The sequence below is a fragment of the Pipra filicauda genome, unplaced genomic scaffold, assembly GCF_003945595.2.
Source record: "Pipra filicauda isolate LSUMZ 115617 unplaced genomic scaffold, ASM394559v2 scaffold45_size4122338_pilon, whole genome shotgun sequence".
In the NCBI taxonomy this organism is placed as follows: domain Eukaryota; kingdom Metazoa; phylum Chordata; class Aves; order Passeriformes; family Pipridae; genus Pipra; species Pipra filicauda.
Genome location: NW_024104598.1, coordinates 87,580 through 99,868, shown reverse-complemented (window position 1 = coordinate 99,868; position 12,289 = coordinate 87,580). Strand labels below are relative to the sequence as shown.

Sequence of the window (12,289 nt, the reverse complement as noted above, 5' to 3'; positions counted from 1 at the left end):
GAAGGAGGGGAATCACATGGCTTCTGGCACTGCTCTGAGCCATTGGCCTGGGTTTAGGGGACCCATTCCCTTTGGATGTGTTATGTCTGCTCCAAAACATGGATAACCACTCATTTTCAACTTACCATCACCTTTTTTTCCACCAGGTACTGTCTGATGAGTGTCAAGGGCTGCTACACAGATTTTCATGTGGACTTTGGTGGCACTTCTGTGTGGTACCACATCCACCGAGGGGGAAAGGTAGGACAGTCCCTGTTGGAACAACTACAGGTGCTTTAGGACAGTGGATGTTAGTCTGTTCTCCTGTTAATCCTTGAGGATGCAGGTCCCAGACAGCAAATTGAGGTCTTTCCACCCTAAACTTACGTTACGTGGAGGCAGACAGGTGCTGATCTCTAGTTCAGTTGTAGCTCTAATGTGGCAGAAATACTCAGGTAAATATCTCCTTGTCTTTAGCACTCTGGTGTCTTTCCTGGGCTCTACAGCTCTTGACTCTGATGTAAATACTTAAAAAGCATCCCAAGCTCAAGCTACCTGTGGCACTCAGTGTGTCAAGTTGGGAAAGACCTTGCTCAGCTGCTTGACCTCTTTAGAGGGGCATCTATTGAGGACATGTTACTGGGAATTTCTCTGAGAGAGGGGAGAGGAAGAGATTCAGATGTTTGAAAGAAGCAGGGGATAGTCAGTAACTGTTCATTATACGAGGACTTATATATGTGTGTTATCTTTATTTGCAGATCTTCTGGCTGATCCCTCCTACACCCCAGAACCTGGAGCTCTATGAAAACTGGCTTCTCTCAGGGAAGCAGGGAGACATTTTTCTTGGGGACAGAGTTTCGGAGTGCCAGCGCATCGAGCTCAAGCAGGGCTACACCTTTGTCATCCCCTCAGGTACCACAGCATGGGCAGGGGCATCCTGGCCTTGGCCAGGGTTCTGGTGAGACACTGAAACTCCTGAACATAGGCAGGATTTAGCTTCCTCATGGGTGACTGGGAGAAAGAGATGCGATGTGGCTCTGTCCTCTTGCTTCCCACCTCCCAGAACACGCCTGTCATGGCATTGTGGATTCAGCCCAAGTGACAGGAAAGCTGTGGCTGGCTCACATCACACTTGATTAACTATCAGAGGAGGCTTTCCCAGATCCTGTGGGGTTGACACCCAGAACAGTGCAGGTTGAGGACAGGCTGGCCTAAGGTTAGTCCAGGCTCCTCAGTTTCCTGGGTGTCTCATGACACCTCTGCAGGGTTGTAGCTTTCAGCAGGACCAGGAACAGAAAAGAGCAGGGATTGCTCAACTTACTTATTTGAGTCCTGTTATCACAACTGACACCTCTTTTGAACTGAGTGACTTTGCCTTAAGGAAACCCATTCTGGAATTCCCCAAATGTTGGACTTGGCTGGATTGCTTAGCCTTGGAGATAACAGAGCTGGAACCTGAGTTACTTTGAGAGTGTTTTAATTGTTGGAACAGACTTTGGTAGACTGTTTTCATTGTTGCTGATGTTCTTAGGCCCAACACAATTAGGAAACAATATAGAACAACACCAGGATGATAAAAAAACTATGGAAGGGGGCCAAATGAGTTTGGTGTTGTATGACTTGGGGTCTATATGGTCCCATTGTAGCCCCCAGCTGCTTTTAGGCCTGGTTGATGTGACAAGGGGTCAGTAGCCAGTCTTGTGCTTGCAGCTAACCTGGATACAGATGTAACTGTCAGGGTGGGCTTATCTGAGTGATGTGAAGGTGGTGCAGATTTGACAGCCCTGCTCGGAAGAGCAGAGGTCCTCAGAGATGGAAAAGGACTGGAAGTTGTGAGACCTTGACGTCATCTTGTTGCTCAGGATTCTTCCAACTCTCCTTTCTCTCCAAGGTTGGATCCATGCTGTGTACACTCCCATGGACACGCTGGTTTTTGGGGGCAACTTCTTACACAGCTTCAACATCCCTATGCAGCTTCGGATCTACAGCATTGAAGACCGCACGCGGGTAAGGACCTGTGGGAGAGCCAGGAGCAGGAAGGGTGGGGGGAAACAGGCAGGCACATGGGTGTTCTTGCTTGTTACTTGGGGAGATGTGGGCCTGCAGTGCTCAGCTCCTGCAGAGAAGCTTCAGGACACACCTGGGCTGTGTTGGACACTCGGCCAAACCGGGTGTGGCATGTGTCAGTTTCTCTGGTACTCGTGATTAGAAGGTCTGTGGGAGAAGAGCTGCAACCCTGACAAAGAAAAATGAAATATTAATGGCTTGGCAAGCGAGTAGTGCCTGGTCTGTGCCCTGCCTGGTGATAACATCCTTCTGCAAGGAGAATCCCATCAGGCTGCCAGAAGCAGGAATGATACTGTTACACATGGACACGTGTTTCCTATCTCCAGAGGGGATCGCTCTGCTTTGAGGCAGCAGTAATAGAACTGTGAGTGCAATGGTGGTGAAGGAGGCCTGAGCAGACCCTCTTGCCTTGTTTTGCAGGTCCCAAATAAGTTTCGTTACCCCTTCTATTATGAGATGTGTTGGTACGTGCTGGAGCGTTACGTGTACTGCATCACCAGCCGCTCACACCTCACCAAGGACTTCCAGAAGGAATCGCTCAGTATGGGTAAGCCCAGCCCTTATTCCTTCCTTGCCCCTGCCAGACTGGTTCCTTACATCTTCCTGCTGGGGTACTGGCTCAGCAGTGTGGTGGGCTGGGTGTTCCTCTGAGGAAGAAGCCAAAACCAGCCAGACTTCTGCTTCCTCCTTCGCCCCTGCGACAGCCCAGGTTCCTCAGAGCTGCAAAACCAGCACACCAGTTCCTGGCTTTGTTGGGACACACAAAGCCTGTCACACAAGAGGTGGAGGGAAGTTGCAGTGACCAGCACAGTGCTGTGGGCTCTGGGGCAGGAATGATCTCTTGCTGGTTAGGGCTGCTACATGCAGGGGTTTAAGTGCTGTCAAAGTTACTTGCAAGGGCTCAGCGACCTCACAGTCATGAGTGAGTCCACATCCTGTTTTTCCTGTCATGAAGGCAGGATCAAGGTCCTGAGTCACTCCCAGGACCAAGTGGCTGGAGATCCCAAGCCCTCCAAAGCAAAATTAGGTTGGCCAGGGCTTTGAGCAACCTGATGTAGCGGAAAATGCCTGGGCCCGTGGCAGAGGGGTTGGACAAGATGACCTTTTAGGTCCCTTCCAACCCAAACTATTCTAGGATTCCATAAAATTCAGTCAAGGGTGTTGCTGTCTTTTCCTCTGGGATGTTTTTCCGTATCTGTTGCCTTGCATTCCCACAAAACAAGCCAGGAATGGGAAAGAGTTTTAGCTGTTCTTTTCCAGCTGCTACGGGTCCCCTCCTTTCCCCTTGCCTTGTCCCCATATGTATCTGTTGTGGCTGGGAGGGATTCCTCTAGAAGCTGAAACCCTGCCCACTGTGCTCTCACTCTCTCTCCATCGTGGCAGACATGGAGCTGAGCTCCTCGGACTCGGTGAACATGGAAGAGGAGGAGGAGGAGGACGAGGAGGAGGATGCAGCAGGGAAGGAGCCCAGGCGGCCGGTCACGAGGCGGTCCATCCTCACCAGCCCCATCGCCAATGGTGCCAATGTGGACTATGATGAACTGGGCAGGAGCTGCCGGAGCAGCCTGCCGGGTCTGAAGAAGACCCCATCCATAGACTCTTCCGACTCCAGCCGGGGCTCCCAAAACGGCCAGGCCTGGGACCCCACCGGGGGCAGCCCACGCAAGAACAGGAAGGTGCACCTGACGCAGTTCGAGCTGGAGGGGCTGCGCTGCCTTGTGGACAAGCTGGAGTCGCTCCCTCTGCACAAGAAGTGTGTTCCCACTGGCATCGAGGATGAGGATGCCCTCATCGCTGACGTCAAGGTAGGCCTGGGGCTGCCACAGGGACTGGCATTCCTGGGGGATGCCAGGTTGCATCTGCTTCATTGTGGTATTGGAAGTGAAAAGGCTTGACCCTGACCTGTCTTGGGGCAGGAGGTGATGTGTCTGCAGGCTCTGTGTCCTCCTCTTCCTCTGCATGTCACACCTGAGGGACAGCCCTTGGATTTTGGGTCAGGGTAGCAGGAGCAGTGAGTGCTCCCAGCCAGCGTGGCTGAGACCCCTCTGGGGACCCTCTGGGCCCTGGCTGGGTCCCTCATGGGTGTCAGTGCAAAGTGCCTCTTGGAGATGCAGTTCACTTCCAGTTCTGCCTACGGACTCCGTGACGGTTGGAGCCCTGTCCTTGCCCAGGTGAATTTGGCCTTGTTTCTTTGGATTGTTTGCCCAGGGTGTCACCTGAAGTAACATGAGTCAATTTTTTAAGGCCGGTGAGGGTTGTTTGGGGTTTTATTTCCCTTTGTCTGCCAGACCTGTTGAGCTGACCCCATGAGCTTTGGTGTTTTAGCCCCTTCAGCACTGAAGTGAAACCATCAGCCTCACTTTATTCCCCACAAGTCCATTTTAGTCCCTAAAACCAGTTACCACTTTCTCCCCTACTTGCTGATGGTGATCTGTTCAGCTGCTTGCCTGTATCAAAGCTGACATCCAGCTATGAGGTCCCAGGGTGGGCTGTGCTGACTGAAGGAGTGGATGTTGGTGCTGTTAAAGGCTGCACTTCTGGTTTCCTGTGGCTTTTCAAGCCTTCTGTGTGTGCTGTGACCTTAGAGTATGTGACACATGTGGTTCTGAGCCCCTGTGTGATGCTCTGAAGGAGCTCAAGCTGTGAGCACCATGTCTCACCCTTGGACTGAGAAAAGGAGGCTGGTGTTGGGCGTTTTGAAGGCAGAGCAGTCAAGGTTGTTGGTGTTCAGTTGGGTTTTGAGACCTGTTCAAAGAATTTGTTAATATTTTGGAGCAAATCAATCTGTGCCTCTGGTTTTGGTGTGACTCCCCCCCCCCCCATCCCTGTGTCTGGTTGTGAGCTGCAGGTGACAATCCCTGTGGTCCCAGACAGTTTCCCTGAGGATTTGCTCCTTAAAGCTGGCTGTCCTTGGAGGTTCAGAAGGATTCTGGCCCTGAGGACTGGCATCCTCAAGGCACAAAGATGCTTAGTCACCACCCTACGGTGGCTGGAGAAAGTGGGACAAGTTTGTCAAACCACTCTTCTAACTTCTGTTTTCCATAGAGGTGATGGAACTGGCTGGTATAGATTGGCTTGTAAAACCTGAAAAAGCTAAGACATTTCTAGCTAAACCTTTTAACTAGGGCCATCAATTGCAGCTGGTGTTCTTGTCCTTGTGGCACCAGGTAAGGTCATTTATGGACCTGGGATATGGCCAAGGACTGTTGGGGAAAAACCCACTTTGGTCTGTGCTCCCCAGGGTCAGAATGTGGTGTTTTCTCACCCAGACATCCTTGATCTGCCCCTCAGATCAGATGTCCTGCCACGCTTCCTGCCACCCTCTTCTATCCAGTGTCCCCAGGCAGAGGGTAGCAGGCATGGAGCAGGAAAATGCTGCCTTGTCCCACAGCCTCTTGTGTAGTGATCACGATTTCGGGGTCTGTCTAAGTTGGGTCATGTGGAAAAGTATGTATCCTGTCATGAGTTGAGCCTGGAGCGTCACATGGTGGGACGTGGCACTTTGGATGTGACAAAGATGTGCTTCCAGCTCTGTGGCAGGAGGGATTGTCTGAAAATCCTGATCATGGGGTCATTGGAGGAATCACTGTCAAAGAGGGAATTTCTGAGAGGTCCTGTTGTCTTTTGACTGTTCCTGTCCATCCTTTCTGACTCCTCTGGGGTGTGGACTTGAGAGGAGAAGGATGGTCATGAGGCAGCACAGCAAGTCTGACAATTCTGGAGCCAGAGCCCTGTGGCCTGGCATGAATGGGTTATATCTGGACTCTTCCTTGGAGCTGCTGGAGCACCAAGGATTGTAGAAACAAGGAGAGCCTCCCCATAAGTAGTGATCCTGTCTCCAGGACCTCGTCTCAAAGCCTCTGGTCTGGCATTGCCCACGTACCTGGCTGGGCAATGGGACACCAGGAGGACTCGGTAAGGAATGGGGATTGTATCCTTCAGGGATGGATGAGGAAGTTGAGGGTGGCCTGTGAGCTGTGCCAGGAAGGTCTCCCTTTCTGAGAGGTGGGATGGCAGCACTGGTCACACACACAGCACTTGGGCTTGTGGGCCACGAGGACCCAAGGGTGTCATTGGCAGTTCAGGTGGTGACAGTCTGGACCCAGGTCGGGATGTGACTGGCTTCCTGGAAACACAAAGCTGTAGCTACCTGCAGATGCTTTGGATATATCAGGAGTGGGAGCAGCCGCTGTTTTGCTTTATTTCAGGAGTTTCCTCCATTTTAATTGCAGTGTGTAGCTGGGGGTGGGGGTGGGGGTCTCGGGGAGCTGGGGCTGACTGAGGACACCTTGATCGCCCGGCATGGATCTGTCCCCCTCTAGTGGTTTGGTCGCCGGTGTGCCTTTGGGAATACGGGTGCTCCCAAACTTGGCTGGCCGGATGTTTCCCAGGGCCGATTCATCCATCCAGGTCGGGAGAGTACGGGGTGCAGTCCCTGGAGGGGGCTGCAAGGGGGACGACCCTTTGCCTACATTCCAAAACCCCGCTCACCCCACTGGGGTCTCCCAGATCCAAAACCCGGCTCAGAGCAGACAAAAGAAAGGCGTCGGGGCGGCTGGGCGTGAGCGGGACGCGGTGAGGGCTCTCCGCCACGCTGTCCCCGGCCCCGGGGAGCCTGGCCCCGGCATCTCGGATTGCGGCGGCGGAGGGAGGGAGCCCGGGGAGGCCGGTGGGCAGCGCCGCCCGGACCCTGCGCCAATCCCCGCCGTCCCGGCCCCTCCCGGCGCTGCAGCAGCGCGGCTCTGCCCTCCGCTCCCTCGCTCGCTTTTTCTTCTGCCATCTTCCCGTTGCAAAGCATTGCTGGGAACCGCATGTGGGTGACGCAGCAGCATTGTCTCCGGCTCAGGAAGCTGCCGCCGCCGCTGCCCAAGGGCTCGGGAGGAGCACGCGGCCGCCGGTGCGGCTGCCGGAGGCGGGGGGGAGCCGGGGGCGCTCGGGGCGGAGGGCGCAGCTGCTCCCCCAGCCATGTCCCCGAACACCGGGGGTCCGGCCGGGGTCTGAGCCAGCCCCCGGCGGTGTCCGGGGAGAGGGTGGGGGGCCCCAGCCCTCGCAGTGCGGGCACCGAAACAAAGAGGGCTCGGCAAACTTCACCCCAGAGTCTCGGCAGCTTCAGAGGCGCAAGGTCAGGCAGCTGGCAATGCTCGTGGGGAGGGGACGCGGGGACGCTCCGGTCCCAGGCAGGGTGGGAGGGGACTGCGGTGGGACCCCTGATTCCCTGGGGGTGTCTCTGGCTGGTGCTTGGGCTCACCTCTCCCTTCCCCTTTCCCCGGGGCGCGCTCGCTGCTCCGGCCGCGGTGCTCACACGGTCCCCTCCGCCGCGTCCTCGCGGCTACAGCGCCGAGGGGGCACAGGGGACGAGTGGGCTCTCGCCCACCCCGGCTCCGAGCCAGATGGAGCCGCAGGACCCGAGAGTCCCCCCCAGCCCCTTGGCTCTCCGGCTGGAAACGTGCCTGAGCCGCCGCGGAGCCCCGGGCAGGGGGGACGCCGCGGTTCGGTGCCCACGCGGATGTCCGTGTGCGAGCCCCCAGCCCTGACCTTTCCTCGCGGCATGTGCTCCTGGGGAGGCGGAAGGTCTGGAGGCAGCACGCTGCGCTGCCGGGCAGCCGAGGGAAGGCTGCGGCTTCCTGCCTCCTGAGACACCCGGAAAAACCGGGTGGGGGGCACGCCGGGCACCCCCTGCCCTGGCCCTGCCTGGCAGCAGGAAGCACCGCCCGCCGGGATGCCGGCAGGAGGCTCCTGCCTGTGTAGCCATGGCAACGTCAAGTAAATAAAGCACCTTTGCAACGGGCAGATTTGGTGGGGAGGGGTCTGCGCTGGGGGAGGGCGAGGAGGCCGGAAAGACCAGGGTGAGTGTGGGAGCCCCCATCCAGCGGGAGCGAGGGGCTGTTGCGCCGTAGGGCAACGTGCCAGTCCGGTCAGTGCCGAGGGATCTCTCCGTCAAAGTCACAGCCAAACCCCGAGGCAGTGCGGGGGAGCAGCTCTCGGCTACCCTGCAGCTTGTGCCAGGCCACGGAGGGGGTGCTGGGGCACCACATCCCACTGCTGCTGCACCCTCCAGCTGCTCCATGCCGGGGGAGCAGATGGGGGGGCCGATTCTGGTGAATCCTCCCCCGTAAATCCCCCCAGTTGCCGAATCTTGGCGCTCTCCCCCTACCACCGCCCAGCGCGGGGCCTCGGGGCTGAAATGCAGTTGATGAAAGTGCTGGTGCAGATCGACTCGACAGAGCTTGTCTGTCTCATGTGGGGAGTGTTACGACCCGCCCCAGAAAAAGGGAGGGGGGATAACCCAGGTTTTTATCAATAATTCCCTTGGGGTAGATTAGAGTGAAACGACACTGAATAATCGGTGTTTGAAAACATATACTGACAAGGTTTATTTTAACAATTCTGTATCAACAAGCATGCTAGCAGTTTGGGTGTTGTCATAAAACAATGCAATACAGAGATAACTTTTGGGGGGGGGAGAAACTGTTTAGGGGAGAGGAAAACCAGGATGAGAGTAAGGGGAAAGAGAAGCTGAGAGTATAAAAGAAATGGACATAGTCACTGCCCACTGGATCCAGCGATGCTTGAGAGCGATGGTCTCCAGTGATGCTTGAGAGCGATGGTCTTGATTCGCAGGCGGTGGGGGAGAAGGAGAACCCCCCAAATTCTCAAAGTCACCAGTCAGTTTATATACCCTCAGCATGCTTTTGCACCTCCCTGGCATGAGGAGTTGTTTGCCTTTTAGGGCTTAGCACTGGAGGGAGGGATGGGCCCAGTTGGCTACCTGAGGTATCTTCTTGCCTTTTAGGGCTTAGCCCCTCTGAGGCAACTCCTTGCCTTTTTAGGGCTTAGTCCACCTGAGGCATCTCCTTGCCTTTTTAGGGCTTAGTCCACCTGAGGCATCTCCTTGCCTTTTTAGGGCTTAGTCCACCTGAGGCATCTCCTTGCCTTTTTAGGGTTGCTGGCGGGCGTGGGAAGAGAGGGCTCCTTCCCAGCTGCCTTTGAAGCGTGCTGGCCTTGGCATCTGGTCGGAGCCTGCCTCACTGGCGGCAGCCGTGTTTCCCTCTGCTCACACCTGTGCTTTTTGTCTCTGTGTTGTGTTTTCCCCTACTCCTCTCTCCCTGTTAGCTGCTGTTGGAAGAATACGCAAACAGCGACCCCAAACTGGCACTTACAGGCGTCCCCATCGTCCAGTGGCCCAAGAGAGATAAGGTAAGAGCTGTGAGGAGGGACCTGGGTGGGTGTCACGTGGGGCTGAGTCGCTGCCCGGGACTGGGGTGTGGTGGCACCGCTTCCATACCCACCTTGGGAGCAGTGCCAAGGTGGGATGTAGGGTGCAACCACCTCCACAGCACCGCGGGCAAACTCGTTTGCTGGCAGAATGGAGTTCTCCCACCATGCCGGTTATCCCAGCTCAACTGATGGGTGGTAACTAGATCAGCTGCTCCATGTTCTCCAGCCCTTTGGTCATGCTCAGAGAACATGGAGCTTGGCTGTTGGAGGAAGGGGTGATCCCGCTCTCCCAGCAGCTCTGGCTTGATAAGGGAGTCCTGGGTGGCCTGAGGAGTGTTGTGTGTTGGGGAAGGTCTCACTGTTGTAGTGATGTGAGGTGTGGGGTTGAAGGCCAGCATCGTCCAGCCCCTCACTGCAAGCTGAACGTGTCCCTTGTGTCCCTGTCCTTGCCAGCACACTCTGCTGTAGTACTGGCTCTTAGAACCCCAAGGGAGGCAGCTCCCTGCAGATAGCAGCCAGTTCCTCAGCAGTGGGACCTTTCCATGCATCCCTGCCCTTTCCCTCTCCAGCTATGCTCATAACCCAGGGCCCACAGCTGGGCCACAGCCCGGGCTGAGCTCGCTGAGCAGATGGAGGCACGGAGCAGCCGGACTTCCCCTCTGCAGGCTGCCTTCCTGTGGCCTGCCAGGTTGGATCCCCGAGGTCACTGCTTCCTTCCTGACAGGAGACAGGCTCCCAAGCTGGCTGTGGGAAGAGCAGGACCCCATCACTCTGGGAAGGGTGGGTAACACCCCGTTTGGGAGTCTGGAGACAAACAAGCCTCTCGGATTGCCCTTTGGAGGTGCCTGTCTCTGCTTGCCTGCCCTGCCCAAGGAGATCCAGTGTGGATTGCTGGTCCTTGTGCAGCAGAAGCATCTCAGGCAGCTTTCTTGGGAGAAGAGACCTGGAGACATGTACGTCCTTTGGGTGCAGCACTCAGATGCTTGGCATATCCCCAACCCCATCCTTGTACTGGGATTTTTGGGAGCCTGCCCTTCCCCAAGCCCCTCAGCTGGGGTGGACACCCCACCAGGGCTGATCCCAGAAGCATGCTGCAGCCAGCAGATTTCCTTTGAGGGCTGATGGGATGCAGGGTGGCAAAGGTCAGCTGGAGAGCAGTGCTGTCCCACCTGTACTGTAAACGGGGATGTGGGTGTTCCCAGTGTGCCTTGAGCTTGGGAAGGAGTGCCCAGAGCTGATCCCTGTCCTGTGTAGAGCTGACAGGTGACATGGGTTACAGACAGGAGTTACAGAGTATTCTGAGTTGGAAGGGACCCACGAGAATCATTGAGTGACACACAGAGAGGACAGCCCGGGTGGACCTTGTCATTCCTTGCCTCAAAAGGAAAGAGTGGATGTTGTTGGAACACTGTGGTGTCTTTGGGACTCATCACCCCTTTTCAGACCCATTATTGAGTCCTGATGGGGGGTAGGAGGAAGGGGAGCTCTTGGCGTGGGGTGTGGAGAGCTGCTGGGGAAGCACCAATCCAGGCTCCTTTGGCTGTGGAGCGGTGAGGGTGCAGAGCTGTTCTCCAGCATGTTATCCATTGCAGTGCCGGATCCGATCAGAGCCTTTCAGACCTCAGCACAATGCAGTGCTTCATTCCTCTCACCCTATTCCCTTCTCTCTCTGTTGCCAGCTGAAGCTCCAGGCCCGGCTGCGGGTGCGCCTGCCCACCATCCCCATCACCAAGCCTCACACCATGAAGCCGACCCCGCGCCCAACACCCGTCAGGCCCACGGTCTCTCCCATCGTGTCGGGCGCCAGGCGGAGGCGGGTGCGGTGCCGAAAATGCAAGGCTTGCATGCAGGGCGAGTGTGGCATGTGCCACTACTGCAGGGACATGAAGAAGTTCGGCGGGCCTGGCCGCATGAAGCAGTCCTGCGTCCTCCGGCAGTGCTTAGCGGTGAGTCTGCATCCTCAGTCTTCCCCTGGGAGACTCCTGCAGTCTGGCCAGGGCTCTGTGTGGCCTATCAGGGCCATAAACTAAACCACAAGAGGTTTCACCTCAACATGAGGAAGAACTTTCTCTTGAAGATGGCAGAGCAGTGGAGCAGCTGCCCAGGGAGGGCATGGAGTCTCCCTCTCTGGAGACATTCAAAACTCACCTGGACCTTTCCTGTGTCACCTGCTCTAGGTGGGAGGTTTGGACTAAATGCTCCCCAGAAGTCCCTTCCAACCCTAACAATTCTGTGATTCTGTGACAGAGGAGGGCAATTACCCAAGTTTGGTTCCTGGGGAATAGCTGGCCCCTTCCCCATGATTCAGGTAGTAGGGAAGGAAAGGGGGAAGGCTGTCCCACCTTGCCCTGGTTTCACCCCTGCTTTCCTTTGTAGCCCAGGCTGCCTCACTCGGTCACATGTGCACTTTGTGGCGAGGTGGATCAGAATGAGGACTCGCAGGACTTTGAGAAGAAGCTCATGGAGTGCTGTATCTGCAACGAGATCGTTCACCCTGGCTGTCTGCAGGTGAGCAGGGCAGGTGCTGGGCATGGGGGGGGCTTGGTTCTGGGGCAGGGCTACTGCTGACCCCCTCCTTTTCTTTGCAGATGGATGGGGAGGGGCTGCTCAACGATGAGCTCCCCAACTGCTGGGAGTGCCCCAAATGCTACCAGGGTGACGACACAGAGAAGGGCCAGGTAAGGAGCAGAATGTCTGTCCTCCATCACACTGCATCCTGCCAGGGATGCATTCAGCCAGGGTGGGCTGGAGAGACCAGTTGGGCAGTGACTAGTGAGAGTGAGGATTGTGGGAGTGCAGCACTTGAAAGCCCGCCCACATCTTGCTGCAATCCTATCCTGGCATCCCACAGGGGCGAGTCCCCCAGTACTGTGATGAGCACCCCTTGTTCCCACTGATGCTGAGCTGGGATCCTGAGAGATTCCACTGCAAGACACACTGGGCTGTTAGGCATTTAGTGGAAGCCACTTCCAACCTCAGGGGACACCCCTTTTGTCAAGGGGGAAGGAGAACATTGGTTCCTGGT

The 12,289-nt window shown here is 56.2% G+C and overlaps 1 protein-coding gene across 1 annotated transcript in view; it reads left to right on the top strand.

Moving 5' to 3' along the window:
- KDM2A (lysine demethylase 2A) overlaps window positions 1-12,289 on the top strand; it is a 35,625-nt gene that overhangs the window by 18,947 nt on the left and 4,389 nt on the right. Inside the window, exons 9-17 of the mRNA XM_027722429.2 lie at window positions 147-240; window positions 738-891; window positions 1,871-1,986; window positions 2,467-2,593; window positions 3,430-3,851; window positions 9,160-9,243; window positions 10,944-11,210; window positions 11,641-11,772; window positions 11,853-11,942. Of these exons, the coding sequence (XP_027578230.1) occupies window positions 147-240; window positions 738-891; window positions 1,871-1,986; window positions 2,467-2,593; window positions 3,430-3,851; window positions 9,160-9,243; window positions 10,944-11,210; window positions 11,641-11,772; window positions 11,853-11,942 (1,486 nt within the window). The remainder of the gene's footprint in view (window positions 1-146; window positions 241-737; window positions 892-1,870; window positions 1,987-2,466; window positions 2,594-3,429; window positions 3,852-9,159; window positions 9,244-10,943; window positions 11,211-11,640; window positions 11,773-11,852; window positions 11,943-12,289) is intronic.